General features: G+C 31.4%; 1 protein-coding gene and 2 pseudogenes across 2 annotated transcripts; 1 reads left to right on the forward strand and 2 right to left on the reverse strand.

Moving 5' to 3' along the window:
* Window positions 1–423: 423 nt before the first annotated feature.
* On the forward strand, window positions 424–1,582 carry LOC145119297 (glucuronoxylan 4-O-methyltransferase 3 pseudogene; annotated as a pseudogene).
* Window positions 1,583–4,745: 3,163 nt separating this feature from the next.
* LOC145119371 (small ribosomal subunit protein eS26x-like) lies at window positions 4,746–6,164 on the reverse strand. The gene is made up of 5 exons (XM_079055054.1): window positions 6,047–6,164; window positions 5,853–5,945; window positions 5,342–5,426; window positions 5,115–5,248; window positions 4,746–4,995 (listed from the first exon to the last, which is right to left on the reverse strand). The coding sequence occupies exons 1-5, from the start codon at window positions 6,047–6,049 to the stop codon at window positions 4,921–4,923; spliced, it is 390 nt and encodes a 129-aa protein (XP_078911180.1). The 5' UTR covers window positions 6,050–6,164; the 3' UTR covers window positions 4,746–4,920.
* A 6,135-nt stretch (window positions 6,165–12,299) lies between these two features.
* LOC145113503 (immune-associated nucleotide-binding protein 1-like) lies at window positions 12,300–18,535 on the reverse strand (annotated as a pseudogene). The gene is made up of 9 exons (XR_013710786.1): window positions 18,472–18,535; window positions 17,569–17,655; window positions 17,005–17,240; window positions 16,665–16,927; window positions 16,424–16,588; window positions 16,222–16,293; window positions 15,758–16,099; window positions 13,265–14,887; window positions 12,300–12,470 (listed from the first exon to the last, which is right to left on the reverse strand). The product of XR_013710786.1 is annotated as an immune-associated nucleotide-binding protein 1-like (transcript).
* Between the last annotated feature and the right edge of the window lie 3,012 nt (window positions 18,536–21,547).

Genomic DNA, 21,547 nt, shown 5'->3' on the forward strand with positions numbered 1-21,547 from the left:
GTTGCATAAGTTTGTTGCTATTCTTGAGCTTTTAGCTAACTAGATTATTATGTGGTGTTATAACCAATGAATTTCCTAGCATAATCTCATTACTGAATTTGGAGCAGATTGTTGGATCCGGTTGTCATAGGAATCGAAACAACTTGTAATCTTGCATTATAACTTAAGGCTAGGACATTTTTCATTTCATCAACATACAAGTTAGACTATAACCCTTTTAGTCTAAGTTTTAGACTTTTATATATTATCTCAAAAATGTTATACAAATCAAACACATGATGACATGGGTCGATGTGGAATACATTTTTATGAGCTCCAGATTGACCGATAGTACTCATAATTTATGTATAATTTACGCTTCTGTGTCTATATATTCTCGAAGATTAAAGTAATGTCTTGTCTTTCCAGTGTTTCTCCCTTCCTTCCTACTCCAAATAATTTATCTCACTCTTCCACCACGTCTCACCCACTCCTCCCTCTCTCTTTTTCCTATAATATATAAATAATATGCATATGTGTATATGTGTGTAAGTGTAACTGTGTATATATCTCTCTCTCTCTCTCTCTCTCTAAACTCTAAAGAAAAATGAGAAACAAAGGAAGCAAGTACCCCATTGCCTTCAAGCCGATCCTACTAGTCGTCTTCTTCCTCCTGGTTTTTGTTTTGGTAATATTACTCCGTTCATCATCTTTACCAACATCCTTTCAAGCTCCATCTGTTACCTCTGATTCAAGCCTACCCACCACCACCAACCCAACATCTTGCCCTCCTATGCAACACCAATTATCGGCCTCTCAAACATGCAACAAGCTTTCTCCGGCCACTGCCGAGACACTCGTTCACTACGTCACTTCAAACATAACCCCACAACAAACCTACAAAGAAATCTCCGTCAGCCTCAGGGTTCTATTGAAGAAATCCCCTTGTAATTTCTTGGTTTTCGGACTCGGTTTCGACAGTCCAATGTGGGCCACGCTCAACCACGGCGGCCGGACGGTGTTCCTAGAAGAAGACAAGTCATGGATCCAGCAAATCCAGTCAAAATTCCCGACTTTGGAGTCGTACCACGTCGTATACGACACGAAGGTAGCGCGTGCGGCGGAGCTGATGGAGATAGGGAAGAGGGAGGAGTGTAACGTCGTCGGAGATCCGAGGGTCTCTGGGTGCGAGCTGGCAATGAAAGGGAACTTGCCAGAGGAGGTGTATGAAGTGGAATGGGATTTGATAATGGTGGATGCTCCGACTGGGTACCACGATGAAGCTCCGGGGAGGATGAAGGCGATATACACGGCGGGGTTAATGGCGCGGAACAGGGAGGAGGGGGAGACGGATGTTTTTGTGCACGACGTTAATAGGGTGGTGGAAGATGAGTTTTCGAAGGTGTTTCTGTGCGAAGGGTATTTGAGCGAGGAAGAAGGGAGGCTGAGGCGTTTCACAATACCAAGTCACAGGACTCGGTATGGTAGACCGTTTTGCCCTCTTTAGATCTAATTTGTTATCTTATTTCTACTAGGGTATCATTGTGATTTCATACTTATTTGTTTACTTTTCATATTTTATCACGAAATCATTTTTTCAAAATCTCATGTCAATTTCTTTATAAAAGAATTCATGAATTTAGGCGCTTAATATGAGAGTATATTTGGTCATACTTAAGGGTTTTTTTTTTCTTCAGAAGTCGTTGTGACATGAATGATTTTATTATGGTATTTTAATTAGTTTTTTTCTTATTTTCGGATTATATTTTATAAAATCTACATTATTGTATTACTGTTAATCAATTACAAACACTTTTGTAAAATTCAATGTTATAATTAAATTGATTTTTTAATATTTCTAATGTTACAATAACTTTTTAATGTATAATGAAATATAATGTTTGAATAAAAATTGAAAATATATATTATAATAGGAAAAATAAAAATAAATTAATATAATACAAAAATAACAAGAATATATTATTATTCCTTGCATTAACGTAGAAGCTTAATCATAGGAAATAAAAAAAACAAACATGAAATAGCTAAACCTTAAAAAATACATGAAGATGGTTTGACTTTTAGCATATATCTAGCTGTTTTTTAATTTTATGGGGAATGTTTTTTCTTCTAATATTATTTAAATACATTATACATATTCCACAGAAAAAATAGAAAGAGCAAACCATCCAGTTTTAATGTATTAAAATGAGTATGGTCTTTTAAGTTATATTTTGTATAATCAATGAAATGAACAAAATAAACGTAAAGAGTGGATCTAATCATAAAAAAGTCATCTAAAAACAAAAGTGTTTTTGGTTCAGTGGTATCCGGTGTTGTTTTTTTTTTTTAAGATTGATGGTTCAAGTCCTGTTAGGAACATAAGTGGATTTAAGAGTACTTTCATACACCGTTCCCGAGTTGTAACAAAGAAAAGAAGAGAAAGTAATGAGAAAAAATAAGAGAAAATAAAGAAAAAAAATTGTGTTTTGTGTTTCCGAGTTAGAGAGAAGTGGAAAAGAAAATTAAATATTTTGTTCTTTCTTTCCAAATCCTTCCAAATCGGAAAGAAAGTTAGGAGGGACCACTTTCTTCTTTTAATGAAACTCAGGAAACAATTTTTTTTTACCTTCCTCTCACTTCCACTCATTTCCTTTCTTTTCTCTCCTTAAAATTAATTCGGGAACACGTGTTATAAAGTAGATTTGCCGCTGAAAAAAAGTCATCTAAGTAGATTTGCCGCTGAAAAAAAGTCATCTAAAGTCTTTTAAGGACATTTTAAACCATTCAACTCCGTTATTATATCTTTTAACTTTATTAAAATGTATAATAACTGTTAGCATATCAATCATTTGTTGTATCAAACGAACCAATTGTTCATGCATTCAATTTGTCCGTCCTATTGCACATGTAATTCAATTTGACAATCAGTGCGTCGAGCTTGTTTTGTCTGTTACTTAAAAAAGACACCATTTTAAAAGTTACATATGCCTTTTATTTAAGTTATTTATATTAAGGGTGGTTTATTGAAGAATCATTGTTAGTATGGTTGTATCTTATGATCTTATCACTCAACTAACAGCTTAAACGAAGCTTACGCAAAGTCGCATCTATTAAAATTGACGTGTTTTTTGAAATACAATATTGTATGACTAACCTTTATTCAGTCACCATCGATGACGTTCTTATGAAAATTGAGGTGTTTTTTTGAAAGAACATCTTAACCAACTTTTTACGAGAAAATGGCTTTCAATAAATATTGTAAAATGAAGGAGCAACTACAAAAAAGGAAACCAATGAACAATCCAGATTCTGTAACACAAGGACAATTTGCGTGGCCCCTATAATCAAATCAACTCGCTTCAAACATAATTAAAGTAATTGCTTTTTTATTGATCTAAAACTTTTTATTAATGTATTTATTGCATATCATAAACTGAGTTTTAATTCATTGTTGTTTCAAACGATTATTTGTTACAAACTTAATTTTAATTTTTTGTAGTCTCCACAAAAAGATATAACAATAAAAATTCAATGAAACTAAATTTTGCAATTTCATAATGACAAATTGCACTTTGGCATTAATGCCAAATAAGTTTCTCAATACCAAATTAACATGTTAAATTGTTCAAAAACTACGAAAAAAATTAAAGTTTTTATTGTAGATATTTTTAAAAGCAGTTTTATAGCATAAATCTTTTTTTCACAATGGAAAATGAAGATACTTTTGTTTCTTAAGATCCTTCTGTTTTGTGGATTTCAAAAAACCAAATTCGTAATACACTAAGAACTTTGAAACAGGAAAATAGAGTATAAGAAAAAAGTAATTGTTTTTCATATAGGGATATTCGGTCCGGTTCTCCGTTATTCCAATCTATCATTTTTGGTTTGCAACTCTTATTTCACCCTAGTCGCTCTTCTTTTAGAAATGTTCTTATTAAAAACAATGTTTTAAAAATCAGTTTTTCAGTTGAACCGGTATGGTGATCGGTTTCCGGTTCAATCGGTTTAACCGGTTCGACTACCGGATCGACCGATTTCTATAAATTCACATTTTTTTCTTATTTTCCTACACGTACATACATACGTATATAAATCAAGAATTTGACGCCAACAAGTACAAACATTAAAAATACACATAAAAACAAGTGGTAGATCAATCAAAATGCATTAAAATAACACATAACCATAAGTTATACATCAATCCACATACATCAAAATAAAAATATCGAAACAAAATATAGTTTTAGATAAATACAAACACAACAAAAAACTACATTACATTTTTCATATGCTTTTATTTAGAGAAATCTAAATAGACGTGTAAAGATCTGTAAAGTTTATTATGTAAAATGATATTTTTCCATGTGATTTTACTTAATTAAACCGGTTTAATTTAACTGATTCAACCGGGTTTTTGGAAAAACCAGCCGGTTCGTTCCAGTTAAGAAATAGACATAAAACCAATAATTGAACCGTTCGCTTCCCCGGTCCAACCAGCCAGTTCAAACTGGTTGAGAAATATGACAAGTTGCGTCTTTTTCATCTCATTTATTATAATCTCAAAAGCAACTCTTAAGTTTGCGAGTGAATTTATGTTTTTTAAGCACATTTTTATTTTAATTGCATATAATAGAACTGTTAATTTGTTGTATTAGATGATAATATTATTACATACTCTAATCCAATACCACATCAACGCACTTTCCATACATAAGCTGTAATGACTTACCCCCATAGCATTCCGGCATCATAACGAGAACAAATCAAACAAACAAAATCAGTTCATAGCATTCAAGTTTAATACTCATTTATCAATAAAAAAAAAAAAAAAGAACACAATCTTGATGTTCAGAAGACCAAAACCTAGAAAGCGTATAAAAAGCATAACAGAATAAAAATTCAAAAACAAATTGGAACCAGAGGCTACATTCATCCAACTTAAGTACGAACAGGTGGAGGACCACCTGCACCTCCACCTGGGCGTGGTGCCTGACCTGCCTTAGGAAGATCATCCTGAAACAAAACAAAAAAGACAAACTAATAAGTCATATTGGAAGCGATTATATGATACTGAATAATCATAAAACATTTGAGATAATAAAACAAGATTATTATTGATATGACATATATACCCTTGGGCGACTGAATCGCTTTGGAGGCTCACGGTTCCTCCTATCAACACGGGATCGGACCCTAACGACTTTCGAGTGAATTGCACATGAAACACAGTACTGCATCTTCACGTATAACTTGGGAAGTGTATACTCTATAACAACAAAATAACAAAATTGTAGTCACATCATTTGATAATATCTAATTATCTATAACATTTTAACAAGTCAATGTCAAAAGTCCTTACGTTCAAATGCACAAGCTTCTTGAACATCTCTCACAGCAGCTTGCTCCACTATGTTCCTCACAAGGAATCTCTTGATAGCCTTGTCCTGTTAATCACAATTACAATTCTTGATTATGGATTTGAGTAAACCTTAAACAAATTTCTATTGCAGGTATTTTATCACTCATTCCTTCAAAAAATGGAAACCTAATCGAGTTAGTAAACATTTCAGCAGATCCTCAAACCAGTTGCAGGTCATTTCTCATTCGTTCCATCAAAGAGTTCTTAACCGGTCTAGTAGAAATCTATGATCTAATGCGCTTCAGATGCTTTAGCTGACAAAGAGATAAGGGGATCCTACAAATTATTGGGATCCAATCGTAACATTATATTCGAAAAGCTGCAGAAACTATATCATATGATCTCTAGACTACAAATGCATACATAGAGATCAATGTCGTTGCAATTAGAACAATCGTCATGTGTTCAAATTAATTGAATATTATAAGCAAGGCAAAGAGCGAGAAGAGACCTTAGGGCAACACTTGCCGCAGTTAGAGCAGCGAATGAACTTGACATGGCCACGACCATGCTTGTTGCGTCCGCCATTCCTTCGTTTGAAAGTCTACACAGATAAATCCAAATTTTAACAAAATCAGTTCACTTGAATTATAAGATTATTACGATTCGTTAATCGTGAAAACTAAATTCAGGCAAATAACAGACCATATTGCCAAGATCCTTTAGCGGTTTCCCCCGTCGACAAGGATGCCGGCGTCTGCTGCTCTCTTGCTTCTTTCTGCAACGTAGAAAGGTTTTATATGGTTGTTCTTTTGGAACCCTAGTCGGCCCATGAATGCATCTTATAAAATCCGCTAGTTTATTTGGGATCTAGTTGATAGACATTTCTATTGGGTTTATTTTTTCTTTTGAAAAAAATTAAAGCCCAATAGAAGTGCACATCGGCGCTCATAGGGTTTGTCTCGAAACGATTCTGTTTTTCGGGATCAGAATCGGAATAGAAACAGTGTGGTTTTCTTTGTTTGGCTTTTCTAGAACTTGTCTCAACCTTTTTCGCTCTGATCTCACGGTCTTTCGGTATGTATTTTTCGATTTTTTGGTTTCAATTTCGAGTTTTTCATTTAACAACAAATTGACTAACACCAAAATGATAGACTAAAATTTATTAACAATGATACACTTAAGTTTAATAAAAGAACAACTTAAGTTTAATAAAAGAAAAAAGGGAAAGAAGTTAGATAATGTGTGATTACAGATTATGTAATTAACACAAACTTTATATATTTATAAACTTTAGTTACCAGTCTTTTTTTAGATCGGAGTTGTGCCAGTCTCAGAATGGTCGGTCTTTTTTCTGTTCAGCCTCGAAACGGTCCAATTTTTTCAGACTGGTCCTAGACGGTCTTAAACTGTCTTTTTCAGTTCGGTCTCCATCCATTCCAAAAAGTCTTTTTATGCAACTCTACTTTTGAAACCCAACTCCCCATGGCCCAAGGGCTACCGGAGAGAAGCTTAGATTAATCGCCTCATGAATTTTCAAGCACCTCATGCATTTGAAACCCCCACACATTTTCAACTTCAAAATAATTAATCACACATCATGAAAAGTTTTATAACTTATATAATATGTTTAATAAGCAATTAATGAATAGTCTACTATAAAAATGTCATTCTCTTTGAGTAGACAAACAAATACAAATCACATACAAAATTCACAAGGAAAACAAGTTTAAAAGTTTTGTGCTGGTTTGAGGGCTTTGGACCATTTTTCATTTGCTTATCTTGAAATTAAACATCGAATGAGAAAAACTTAAAATATGTGGGTATGTAGGAAAACCATCTAGACATACATGAAGAAGTTGTGTGAATTAAATAAAATGGTGAAGACGACCTGAAGTAAAAAATACAGAAATACGTTAAAATAATACGGTTATACACTTAAAATATATAAAAATACATAAACATCTACATAAAAAACTAAAAAAAATACATAAATACATAAAAATACATATAAATACATAAAAATACATATAGTACATAATATAAAAAAAACACATAAAAATATACAACATATGTAAAATACTTAAAAATACATATAAATACATAAAAAATTACGTTTATACATTTAAAATACAGAAAAATACATAAACATCTATATAGAAAACATAAAAAATATGTAAATATGTAAAAATACATATAATACGTAATACATAGAAAAACACATAAAAATATATGTAAAATACTTAAAAATACATATAAATACGTTAAAAAATATGTTTATACATTTTAAATACATAAACATCTATATAAAAAGAAAAAATTACAAAAATGATCCCTATAGTTTGTTAATTTCTTTGGATAAGGTCCAAAAAAAAGTTTATTAGCAAAAAAGGTCTCTATTTTGTGGTTTTGGTCCCTATATCGTTAAGTTTAACAGTTTGGCTATTAACTTTTTAAAAATGACGATTTTACCCCCATGAACCATTTCTACAGTTTTATCTTTTTACCAAACTATAAAGATCATTTCTGCAAAAAATTTTTATTTTATTGAATTATTGTTCATTAACTCTTTTAAATAATTCTTTTTTAATTTTTTTCTTATTGTATTATTTTTTATTGGATTATTATATATTAATAAATATTAGTTTCATTATGTTATATTTATATATTAATAAATATTATTTTATTATATTATTAATTTTTTAATTATATATTTTTCTAATTTCTTCTTTATTGGATGAACTCTTTTTTATTGGATTATTATACATTAATAAATATTGTTTTTTATATTATATTTATGTATTAATAAATATTATTTTATTATATTATTAATTTTTTTTAATTAATTTTTTTTCTAATTTTTTCTTTATTGGATTAATTTTTTTTATTGTTACACCCAATGCCGCCAATAGCAACATATGACAACCTCATCACAATCTATCGGAATCCTTCATATTCGCTACTAAGTCGGCCATATTTTGCTACAACCACCAGGAGGTCCGATTCAAACACTCATGGTCAATTCCTCAATTCGTTGCCTTCTACCACCTTGCGTCGTCATATCTTATCATTGGCAATCACCGATCATCGCATACATTCGGCCCTTCTTGACGAAAACTACAACGGTCGACTATCCACACAATGCGCAATAAACCCCAGAAAACTACAACGGTCGACTATCCACATAATGACGAGAGTATTAGATTGATGGTTTTCAAACCACCATATCCAGTGCAGGTGGTGACAATGTTGTAGAACTCGTTCGACCGACTGCCGACTAGCGATTACTCGGGAATACTTGAATTTGATAATTCATGTAGCAATATTTTTAGGAAAATTCTATATGTCAAAATCATAAGTTTATTGAAATATAGAACAAAATTAGATACATGTGAATACACAAAAACTAAAATACACACGATGATTTCACTTCATGAAAAATTACTGAAAATTTAAGATATATATAGTAACAGGGGTAGGAGACGGTCCGATAGTGGTGGTGGTGACTGGGTGATGGTGGTGGTGTTGTCCAAAATATGTTATCTTCTAAATATTTAAAATAAATTAGGAGAGGTGGGGTGGGTGAGATTTGCTGGTATTTTTATTTAAATTAATAAAGAAAACAATTAAAAGAAAATAAAAACAATTAAAAAGTAATAATTATTATAAATAAAAATAATAAATTTAAATTAATAATCCAATAAAAAAATTTAACGCAATAAAAATAAAAAAATTAATTAAATGAAATTAATAATCCAATAAAATAATACTTATTAATAGATAAATATTATATGTTAATAACAAAATCTATTAATATCTAATAATCGAATAAAAAGAATTAATCCAATAAAAAATAAATTAAAAAAAGATAATTAAAAAAATTAATAATATAATAAAATAATATTTATTAATATACAAATATAATATATTAAAAATATTATTTATTAATATATAATGATCCAATAAAAAAATAATACAATAAGAAAGAAATAAAAAACAATTAATTAAAAGAATTAATGTGCAACAACTCAATAAAATGAAAAATAAAAATTATAGAAATTGTCTTTGTAGTTTGGTAAAAAGATAAAACTACAGAAATGATCATTAGAGGTAAATCCGTCATTTTCAAAAAATTAACAGCCAAACAGTTCAACATAACAAGGTAAGGACTAAAACCACAACAAAAACGCAAAATAGGGAAATTGTTTGCTAATAAACTTTTTTTTGGACTTTACCTTAAGAAATTGACAAACCACAACGACAATTTTTGTAATTTTGTCATATAAAAAGCTTTAAAAATTACATAAATACGTAATACATAAAAAAAATATGTAAAATGATTTAAATACATATAAATACATAAAAAATATGTTTATACATTTAAAATAAATAAAAAAATACGTAAACATATACATATAAAAACTTAAAAAAATAGATATATATATATATATATACACACACACACACACACATAAAAAATATGTTTACACATTATATATACAAATTTTAACAAAATCTGCAGAATAGTTCCATTATTTTGGAAAAATTTACAATTTGGTCCATGACCTATGACCTGTTGAATATGTCAAAAATGGTTAAAGTGAATAAATTAGCCGGTTTTTGGGGTTTTTCAATTCAAAGAGTTAAAAAGTCTGAACTTTTATATTCAAAAAATAAAATTTAGGACTTTATTAAAAAGATTTCCAAAATATTGTGATTTTTTTGGAGATTTCCCTATTATGAAGGTGTTTGACATTATTTTTAAAATGACCTTTTTGTCTTTTTTTTTTCTTTTTGAAAAAGTCAAAAGGTTTGATAAGATGTTTGAGAATTCTAAAAGTTCTTATAGAATAACTTTTTGGTAATTAAGAAGAAAATGCATGATTTTTAAAAGTCATGGAATGTTGTCTTTTGATGACTTTTGGGGTTTTTAAAGGTAAAAAGCGAAAAGTTATTCTAAACATATTTTTAAAACTTCTTTTGTCAAAAAATAGTATTCCCTCCTAACTATATTAATACTTCATGTTTCTTTTTTGTTTGTCCGAAAATAATAGACTACTTCTAAAAATAAATGTCTACTTCTAAAAATAAATATGTCTTTTATCATACTGTCCTTATTATTAGTTAAATTACTATGAAATTAAATGCAACTACCATGGAATTAAATCCAACAAAATGATAAGACTGTTATTTCATTAAATTAAAATTAATGATATTTAATGTTTCCTTAATCTGTGTGTTTTTTTGTCTGTGAACAATTATTTTGGGACAGAGGGAATAAGTTAATAAGGACTTTCATGAAAATAACTTTTGAAGTAAAAAAGCTCACCCGAACACACCCTATATTTGTGTTTGAACTTTTGCATTTGAGACACACACACACACACACACACACACACACACACACACACACACACACACATATATATATATATATATATATATATATATATATATATATATATATATATATATATATATATATATACTAGCCGTTTACCCGCGACAAGCGACGGGTGCATATAGATTTTTCAGAATATAGTTTCTAGAGGCGATTAGTTCTTTTGCGCAAACATTTACTACATCTAAACAATTATCATTAAGAGTTATGTGAACAAATACAAAATCAGTAAAAATAAAAAATAAAGAGTTAAGTGTGCAACACTTCTTAATACAACACATTTGATGCATAGACTTCAAATTCGTTGAATTGTTCTGGACGATAACCATCTATATGGAGCATATATCTAACAAAAAAAAGTTCGGGACAAAAATCAAGAATCTGTGAAAGCACATGGACCATTTATGTAATTTTGTCTAAAACTTATTAAGAGTTTTAATAACAATTTTATGAACTTTTAATCATTAGATTATAATAACCAAAAAAAAAAGACAAACTCAAAACCACGTACATGTAATTACTAATGGTTGACTGCACGGTATTAATCACGCAACACTTATTTATACACCACATTTGAGGTATAGATTTCATCATCGTTGAACCTTTTTTTCCCAGGATTCACTAATCCCTTTGTATTACCACGTGATGTCCCTCTGGACAATGCAACGTAAAGTTGTCCATGCGAGAATACCGTTTTTGGTAGATATATCTACAGTCGGAATTGTTTGTCCATGAGCTTTGTTGATTGTCATTGCAAAACATAGTCGAATAGGAAATTGTTTTCTCTTCAACTTAGATAGGAACATGTCATCGTCAGATGGACATAGGTGAATCCTTGTCAAATATACCCTCTTGTCAGCATGTTGACCAACAATTATTGCATATCAACCAGTTGATATTACACAATCCATTTGATGGGTTAATATTTCGTAACAGTATTACCGGTCATCCAACTTTTAACCAAAGGTAGTGAGGGGTAAACCACTAACAATAAGTGAGTTTAAAAATTCCACCGAATATAAGTTATTTCTATCAGCTTCTGTTTCATCAAAACTATAGTAAATTCTCTCTTTTCCACCGAATCAACGAATCAAATAATCAATAATCTCATCGATACTCTCATTTATGGTGGATGATATTGCCCACGAAAAGATAGATCTATTGATTTGCAAAGACGAAAATATTGCATCATCAATCAAAGCTTCTATTAATTTAGCTTTATTAGTGTAGGGAATAAACATATCATAGATGCGAATAAAGCTTTGGTATGTCTTTTGTAATCGAATACAAAATAGGTGACATTTGTTGAAATTTTGAATGATATAGGCATCTCATTTGCCATATTATGAATGGTTAAATGCAAGAAACATTTACATAAATCATCAAACCTCACTCGAATATAATCTTTTTTTAAGTAATTCAATTACAATTATTTCATGAATATTTGTCACTTCTAATCGATATGATTTTCACATGTAGTTTATGTAGGAGATTTCACAATTGAAAATAAGTAAATGTCAGTTCGAGGTTCTGAAATTCATAAAAACTAAAATGCAGTTGAATTTAAATAGGACTTTTGTATTCCATGTATGTAATCTTGCTTTATACAAATTATTATTCCAACTCATGAACATAAATGTATCTCTACAGCTATGTTTACAACTTACAAGTTACACGAAACTAAATGCAAACTCAATTAACCAAGTAGGCAAGTCTAGAAACAATACCCTGCAGTATGTACCAAAGAAACGTTAACTTTTTGGATATTATCTTTATCAAACAAAATAAAAAGAAAAATGTATTTTTCTACAACTCTGTTAGTAGATGTAGTGTTTATTTATATTAAAACAATGCATATTATGATCAATATCATTTTTGACTTTAAAAATTACCATTTTAACCTTGAAAAGTTGAAATAAAGCATAACCCAGGAACAAAATTTCTAATTTTCTCTTATCCTTTGATTTTGCTGTAATTTAAAAAAAAATTAAAATGTTATAAACCTTAATTAAGGATAATAGAAATAAAAGAATTGTTTCGGTGTGGTATATTATTACTTTTTAGATTGATCCAACGGCAAATTGGGCGTTGAATATTAATTTAGATTGCACAGGGACCTAAATCAATGAAATTATAAAGTTCGGACCAAATTTGTAAATGATCATTTTGGGACCAAAATTGGAAAATCAGTTGTGCTCATGGACGAAAAATGTAACTCTTCTATTTTTAACTTAAAAATGAAAATTTTTAATTTATTGAAACAATTGCCATTTGAAGCTGTGGATGTTATTCAAGGCTATTCAAATTTTATTTTTAGTTTTTAAAACCAAAAAACAAACTAATTCTAGACAATCAAGTTGTTTAAAACCAAATGAATTTTCACTATTCTAATGTTTGGAAAGTCTCGGCCAGCTAACGTTAAGATCACTACTATTATTATGCAGCTTAGTTTATATATGTCCCCATTAAGTTAAAAAAAAAAAAAAAAAAAAAACAGGATCCAAGACTATGTATGTACTTACCAAGGTGATATATCTTAATTGTTGGTAAGGTTGATAATACATGGTCTGCAAAAGCAAGACCATTCAAGTAGTGGAACAAACTGCAGGCAAAAAATAACCTATTAATGAAGGTTTAAAGAACAGAAAATGATGCCACTTGAAGCATACTTAATTATATTTAACTCCAACTACATGCATCTACTACTTAATGATGCCACCTGAAGCAAGCAAACATAGAAACATAAATTTAGCTAATGTAAGAAAGCTTACGGATTGTCATTAGAAAGTCCAAAATATAAAGACATGAAACAATCAATTTAAAGAAACCAAACGTCTTGGGTTTTGTTCTTACGCTTAGAAATCAAGAAGATATTTACAGAAGCCAATTTTTTAATGGTTGCATCCATGTTGTCAACCAAAATTCCGAGAATGTCCCTACATACCTCATTGAAATCTAACACGACCCTTCACCTGATATCAAATCACACAAACTAAGCTTCGGTTTCATATATATACATTATTTAAAAACTATATACAAAATGAAGGGGGTAAGGGTACCATTCTCAAAATTTGACTCACAAAAGATATCAATATGTGGACCATAATGTCTATTTGCTCACATGATTACCATGGTTGCCCATTAATTTACATGTGCGATAAAAAAAATTCAAAATATATATTAACTATAAACCCAAAGAATAAGTTAAAGCTCCAGCTAGTATTTCAACAATTTTTATACTGTTTTTTTGAATAGATGGTGTTTCCCCGTGCAAATTGGTAACTATCAGAACATTAAAAGTGGTAAATGTGAAACATTAGGACTGTAAACAGTGTTAACAACTAAATGTGTACCAAATCAAAAGACTCATAAATATGTCACAAGTGGTCGTTCATACTGTTTCACAACATTATCTAATCACAACTAAACATGGAAAAAAAAGATTTAAAGCCGAGAAATAACATTACAATATGAAATCGACCAGCAAGGTATGTCTAAGATGAAAGTGACTGCGATGACTGATAGAGAGTCAAAAGAGTCATTTGCATGAGTAGAAGGTCCATTTTGGCAAGAATGGCAAACAGACCACCAGAAATCAAGAATCAACAAAAATGGTGTATTTGATCCCTTCAAAAACACACAATACAAGACACGGAACTCAAAGAAAACACATGAAATAGAATTAGAAACAAAAAACATTCATAAATACAAAATGGATTTTACGAATTTTACCTTTTACAGCAAGTAGCAAAACTAAATCTTCGAACTGCTTTTGTTCTGGCTAAACGAACATGTCGGAGAGAGACATGGTGGGTTTCTGTGGAAGCGACATATTTGATTTCGAGAAACAAATAATCAATCTATTGTCGTTAGGGTTTCTTGTTCCTGCTACCATTAGGGTTTTTTTCTGCTGGGCATGTGGTGGATGGTAGAGACGCAGACGATGAATGAAGAAGAGCAAAGGAAAGGTGGAGGGAGGGTTATATAAATGGCGAAACAAAAAAAATGATAAAATCGAAACGAAACTTAAAATATATATATCAGCTTAGAGCCAAACAACATAAATTGATTTAGGGTTCTTACTTCTTACCTAAAACCATCGGACAGGGTGTCGCTGGTTTAAGAACCACCACCTCCAAAACCTCCTGCAAAAAAAAAAAAAAAAAAAAAAAATTGAACCAAATCATCAGAAGAAGAAAATACCGAAAAGGTAAGAATGATAGAGGAGTTATAAAACTGCAGCAGATAGGGAATGATGGTGAAGATGTGTTGGTCTTCGATTGAGAGAGCTTAAAATTTTAGGGTTTTATACGATTGAGATCGAAGATGTGTTAATATAGCTAGTGTTTGACCGATTCAAGTGGTTGAAAGTGAGGTTTGAACGATTCAAATGGCCGAGCAGAGCTAGATCTAGATACACACATGAACACCATGGAGAAGAGTTGTGGTGGTGAGAGATGCGTTTAGTGTTCTGAATCCCTAGTGAGAGAAGAGACGATAGAGAGAGCGTGTTCAACAGAGGAGATGATTTATAAAGTGAATTTCTTATTGACTGATTCAATTGATGCCGAAAATAAGGAATATAGGTTTAGCTTTGACCGATTCTTTGTAGATAGCTTTGACTGATTCATTTTCGGATAAGATTTATGTAATGCATAAATTTGTTGTATTTGATGTTGTAAGGTAAGGATGCAGATTTGAATATTTGATGTTGTAAGGTAAGGATGCAGATTTGAATATTTGAATATTAATTTTATATTTGTATAAATGTTTGTACATTCATATATATATATATATATATATATATTTGTTTTTTTTTCAACAAAATCAAAATACTTGATTAACCCAAGATAGACTTGGGTTTACTTGTTCTAATCGCATGACACAATTAACAACATTTCTTCACCAAATCGTTCTTATTAAAAAACGAACCAAAAGATATAAGATCATATAAACAAATGTTAGTACTTGTTTGAAACATATTCATAGAGTTGGATCACAATATGTTACAGTACCCGGTTCCATCTGTTTGCTTCTGTTGCTCTTCCTCCCTCTTCCCATCTTTCTTCTTGTGCTCTTCCTCCCTCCTCTCGGCTTCCTTTAACTTTTCTCTCAACTTTTGTATTTTCTCATCTATTTCCTTCTGTTTCTGTTTCTCCCTCTCTCTATCTTCTTTCTTCCTATGCTCTTTCTCCCTCTTCTTGGCTTCCTTTAATTCTTCTCTCAACTTTCGTATCTCCTCATCTGATTTCTTTTGAGCAGCTTTAGCATCCTCTTCAGCCTTCAGTCGAGCATTCCGCTCTTCTGCCAATAGTCTTTCTAATTTCAAAGTTGACTCCTTGAGCTTCGACCTCAACCTGTCACACCCAATAGAAAGACATTTATAATCAATTATATTATTATGCATGTTAGCACCAGCTATTTATATTCTAGCCCATATGCAAATCTGATAAAATCAAAGACAAAAATGCTATAATACCATTTCAAAAATACGCTTGAATTGTTCGTCACATGCTGATATATCCTGTTCATCAAGTCCCCTTGTCACTTTCTGTCAAGAATATATTGTTGGCACGAGATTAGGTCAAGTGTAAATTTGATATATATATATATATATATATATATATATATATATATATATATATATATATATATATAAGATAATAAAAGAAAATTTTCACCTTTAACTCAGTAAAAATCTCATTGGTATAAGGCTTTCCTCCATTGTTTTTCGACACTGTGTTTACAAGAGAAAGAAGCTCCCGTACTTGACTTGATTTCTTAATTGGATCTTTTGTCTTATTATCAAAAAGAACATACCGATCCCCACACAGGCCTAGGGTTTCCTGAACCAATAATTGGTTGTTAATTGAGAACATAAGACACATAGGAATATAATAACTAATTGTTGTCTTACATCACCTGTAATGCTTTGGGAGATTCACGTAAAAAATCTACCAAACTCTCATTCTCTTCTAATCCATCCCCACCAGTGAAAACTATTATCATGTAATCATAAACTTCTTTTCCAAACAGAGTGCGCAAGGTATATATTGCAGCTTTTTCATCTTCTCCAAAACGATTGGAAATTGAGATGACAACTAAAAAAGCATCAACACCATGCCTGGCCATACGTATGCAGCTGACAATCTCTTGCCCAACAGTCTGAGAAGAATCAAACAGTCCTGACAGAGTACCAATGCTAACAGTTTAGAAACAAACCATATAAAACTTTTGTAACCTAGTCCATGTATATATATACCAGGAGTATCAATCACATTAAGAATCTGGCCATCTTCGAGTGCAGTTTTCTTCAGCTCTGAATTTTTTGTTACACCCGTAAACCCTTCTTTGATTTGAACGTCTGCATTCCGAGGATGCTATTCCCTGTAGCACTTTTACCAGTCCCAGTCTTTCCCACCAAAACAAGAGTTCGTGGCAAAATAACCTCACAGATTTCTTCAAACGAATAGCCCCCCATCATACAAATTGGAATATCTATCATGAACAAAACTTTAAATCAGTTTAATCAGCACAATTATAATGAGTGTATGGCATCATAAAAGGAAGTTCTTGGTACCATCAATGATAAAAATACAGTCATTTACACTTAAATTAGACAAAGAATAAGTGTGTACTTAATCAGATAACAAATATCTAATAAATAACTTATTTTACATTTGCCTATTCTACATGCACTTAAAAAATGCATGGAGACTTGCTTACTATTAAAAAAACAATATTTTCCCAGATTTAACACTGTCAATCTATACGGCTAAAAAGTTATGCTCAAGACTTCAAGCTCTGTTTTTTCCCTAACTTTTACCTGCGCTTTCCCTCTCTTTTATTACTACTTTCCTTTTCGAAGGTATAAAGCATTTTGTGTTATGTACTCTTGCTAAAGTCACTTTCTCTAATGAAAAACAATACAGACCAAAGCCTATTATGTTAATCCCCCTAGAATAACAATGTAGTTGATTTACAAGCCTGGAGGAACAATGGTAGAGCTATTTGGGTACACAGATGAACGTTAGAGTGATGAGCATTTTATAGACAATTCAAAGCAATAGAAAATTATCATACAAAAATTGTACAAAGAAAATACCTGAGAGGGATAGATTTCTAGGGTTTGCTGTTGAATGAAGAAGATGATGGTTGAAAAGGAAAATAGTCGCCGAGTAAAGGGGAGTGAGGGCAAACGGTCGCCGAGTAAACTATATAGCGTAATAGCGACTTCTCGGTAACCAGCACACATACGAATCGTTCTCTCTAGTGCGACAAAATTGCAAAAATAGTCGCTGCAATTGTTAAAATTATACTGTTTTGGTTTAAAAAAGTTTGGTAGTGCACCGGTGGTCTAATTTTGTATACTTTATGCGGATTTAGTCCCTATGTCGTTAACTTTAACAGGTTGACTGTTAACTTTTTTAAAAGACAAAATTGCAAAAATGGTCCCTGTAGTATGCAAATTTTTGGGGTTTTAATCCAAACCTCGAGTTTTTTGGATTCATGGTCCTTTTTGAGTGGTTTGTATGTGAAAATAGTCCCTCAAAAATTGAAATGACTATAATACCCTTAGGGTATTTATTTTTCATTTTTCTTTCATTTGTTTAAAATTTAATATCTTTTTATTCATTTTAACAATTAAAAAAAATAACAGAGGACCCACCTCTCTCTCTTTCTCTCTCTCTCTCTCTCTCTCTCTCTCTCTCTCATCTGTGAAACCCACCTTTTAGATATGTGCATCGATTGTGCCAACTGTGCCCACCGGAAATCGCCCCTCCACAATCCATCATTGTCACCGTCGTCCTCTATCTCCTCTTCTTCTTCGATGACTTCGCCTCTGTAAACCCTACATCGACGAACACGGCAACAAACCCGACTCAGTTTGTCCCTCTTTCTCGATTCATCCTTCACCGTTCGCCCTCTTTCTCAGATCTGCGTCCCTCCCAAACGACGAGTTGAAGATCGAAGTGGCAGTGTTTTCGAGTTGCTAAGGTTTGCAGCGTCTCGTTTCTTCTTCAGATCTCTAAGCAGACACGTACACTCCATATATGACTCGACGAAGGCGACGAAGGTGAAACCAGAGAAACCTTTTCTCTTTACGGAAGTACGCCCACGACGACTTCCTCTCCCTCCTTCTCCGACAACATCCTTTGCAAAAACCCTAATACAGCCACCCTTCTAGGGTTATCTCCGAGAGCGTAATCCACCTGAGGCGGTGGACGGAAGTTAAGTAACCGGAGTAGACAGAGAGGAGGAAAGAGGCAATGGTGGATTTCAGATTTATACAGACACATATCGATTTCAAAAACGAAAACATACACATACAAATCGATTTTTAGGGATTAACATACATAAATAGTTTCCAGAACGAAACTTACACATGCATACATACATAAATCGATTATAGATTGGATTTATGAGTTTTATTTTGAGTTTCAGAAAAAGATTTAGATTTATGAGTGTGTGTTTGTTTTTAGCACTTGTTCTTAAGGCTAGAGAGATTGAGAGTAGGTGTGCAAGAGTGTATTACCATGTGTGTTCTGAGAGAGAGAGAGAGAGAGGTGGGCCCTCTCATTTTTTTTTAATTATTATAATGAATAAATAATTATTAAAGTTAAAAAAATGAATTTAAAATTAGAAAATAAATACCCAAGGGCATTAAAGTCATTTCAGTTTACCGAGAGACCAAATCCGCAATAAAACTAGCTCAAAATGACCACCAATCCAAAAAAGTCGTGGTTTGGACTAAAACCCCAAAAAAATGCATACCACAGGGACCATTTTTGCAATTTTGTCTTTTTAAAATGACTATTTTACCCTCTGGGACAATTTCTCCAATTGAGTATTTTTACCAAACCATAGGTACCATTTCTGTATATATTCTTTTTAACTTTATTGAAATATTATATATTAGTTTTTTTTAATTTCTTTTTATTTTGGATTAATTCTTTTATTATTATTATTATTATTATATATTAGTAAATATTCTTTTTAATATATAATATTTAATATATTAATAGTATTATTCTAGTGGAGTATTGATTTCTTTTAATTAATTCCTTTTAATTAATTCCTTTTTACTTTCTTTTTTATTGGCTCAATTCTTTTTTATTGGATTATTATATATTAATAAATATTATTTTTAATATTAAATATTTATATATATTAATGAATATTACTTTATGGGATTTTTAACTTCTTTTAGTTATTTTTTTAATTTCTATTGTATTAATTATTTTTTATCGGTCCGAGTTTTGAGACATATTTTAGACAAAATCATAATTTTCGGACCGAGTGATAGTAGTGGTTTTGTCCAAAATATGTTACCATCACCCATGAAGAAGAACACGACTCCAAAAAAACCCAAGACAGGAAAAAAAAGGCATTTGTAAATCCTTCTAGTAGCTTCTAAGTTCTTTTTTACCCCTCAGCAATCAACGGATGATATCAACAAACCTACTACACATTGGTGGGTCAAACCAGCCGATGAATGGACATCGTGAGCTATTCGAGGGACAACCCCAAAAACGCCTACCCAGATTGACATCAGTCCATGATGTACGTACAATCGCATGATGACCACAAACACAAATCACCATTCTTTGGTTTTTAAAAGATTCAATTTTTGGAAGGGTTGAAGCTTTATTGAAAAAGAAATGGCATTTATAATCTATGAGATCGATTCCTGCGTACATATAGACGTTGGGAAGAAGACAAACACAAATTGACAAAAAAACTCCTCATATGAAGGGCATGTGATGGTGTTTGACGGATTTAAGTAAACATCGTATGTCTCAGGGATGGCTAGTGCAATTTTTTAAAACCACAATGATAGATCCTATCAAAATTCCAAAGGTTGGTCCAAACCTGTGAATTGACACAAACCACAGGGACCATTTTGTAATCCACTCTTTAAAATTAAGATAATTATTAAAAAATGCTAATATATTTTTCGATTTGTATATATATTTGGTCATTGAGTTTTTTTCATCCATATTTACTCCTTCAATTTTGTTAAATTGTATACACTCAGTCCTTATGATCAGTTACTCCAAGTAAGCCGGAAAAATGACTTAATAGGGTAATATATTTACCACTTTGTACATAATTAGCCCTTAATATTTTTTTACACATTTAGTCTTTAATATATATATATTTGTTGCAAAATATGTCGTTGTTTTCGTACATATTTGGTACTTATGACCGATTTTTTTATATTTACATACGGCATCCTACGTCAGGTGATCGTTAATGAGGTGTTCGAGGCTGCTGGTGCTTATGGCCACCACGACATCGACTTCTTGGTTGCTTAGGTATTGTGGTTTGATTTGGGTCTTGTGTTATGAATGTCGTAACTTCTTTATACGATCTTGAATTTTAACAATCTTTGTATCCACGCGTTCATATTTGAGTCTAAAACAACTTTTGTTTAGATTACTCCTATTAAAAGTTAGTGACCAAATATTTACAAATCGAAAAGTATATATTACCCTTTTATGTCATTATCCCTATAAATAACTATCTTGCTTTTGTTTTTATCTTTTTCATTTAATTTTCAGATTTATTTTTGGTTTTATTTGTTTTTTTATTATTTTATTGAAATAAAAAAAATACTCCAACAACCCTTTCTCTTCTATATTTCTCTTTCAAGAACTTCCCAAAAACCGCCATCCACCGTTGACTACCATCAGAAAACCACCACTTTTCTCTCTCTCTCTCTCTCTCTCTCTCATGAGGCAGAGAGAGAGAGAGATTTGTTGGATTAGGTGTCTAAGCCCATAACTATAATTGATATATAC

The sequence above is a fragment of the Lactuca virosa genome, chromosome 1, assembly GCF_052849685.1.
Source record: "Lactuca virosa cultivar CGN04683 chromosome 1, Lactuca_virosa_CGN04683_v6, whole genome shotgun sequence".
In the NCBI taxonomy this organism is placed as follows: domain Eukaryota; kingdom Viridiplantae; phylum Streptophyta; class Magnoliopsida; order Asterales; family Asteraceae; genus Lactuca; species Lactuca virosa.

Coding starts and splice junctions, on each gene's coding strand:
- LOC145119371 (XM_079055054.1), bottom strand. Junction 5,427..5,852: donor GCGGCAAGTGTTGCCCTAAG/GTCTCTTCTCGC, acceptor TGTGATTAACAG/GACAAGGCTATCAAGAGATT. Junction 4,996..5,114: donor AGCGATTCAGTCGCCCAAGG/GTATATATGTCA, acceptor GTTTTGTTTCAG/GATGATCTTCCTAAGGCAGG.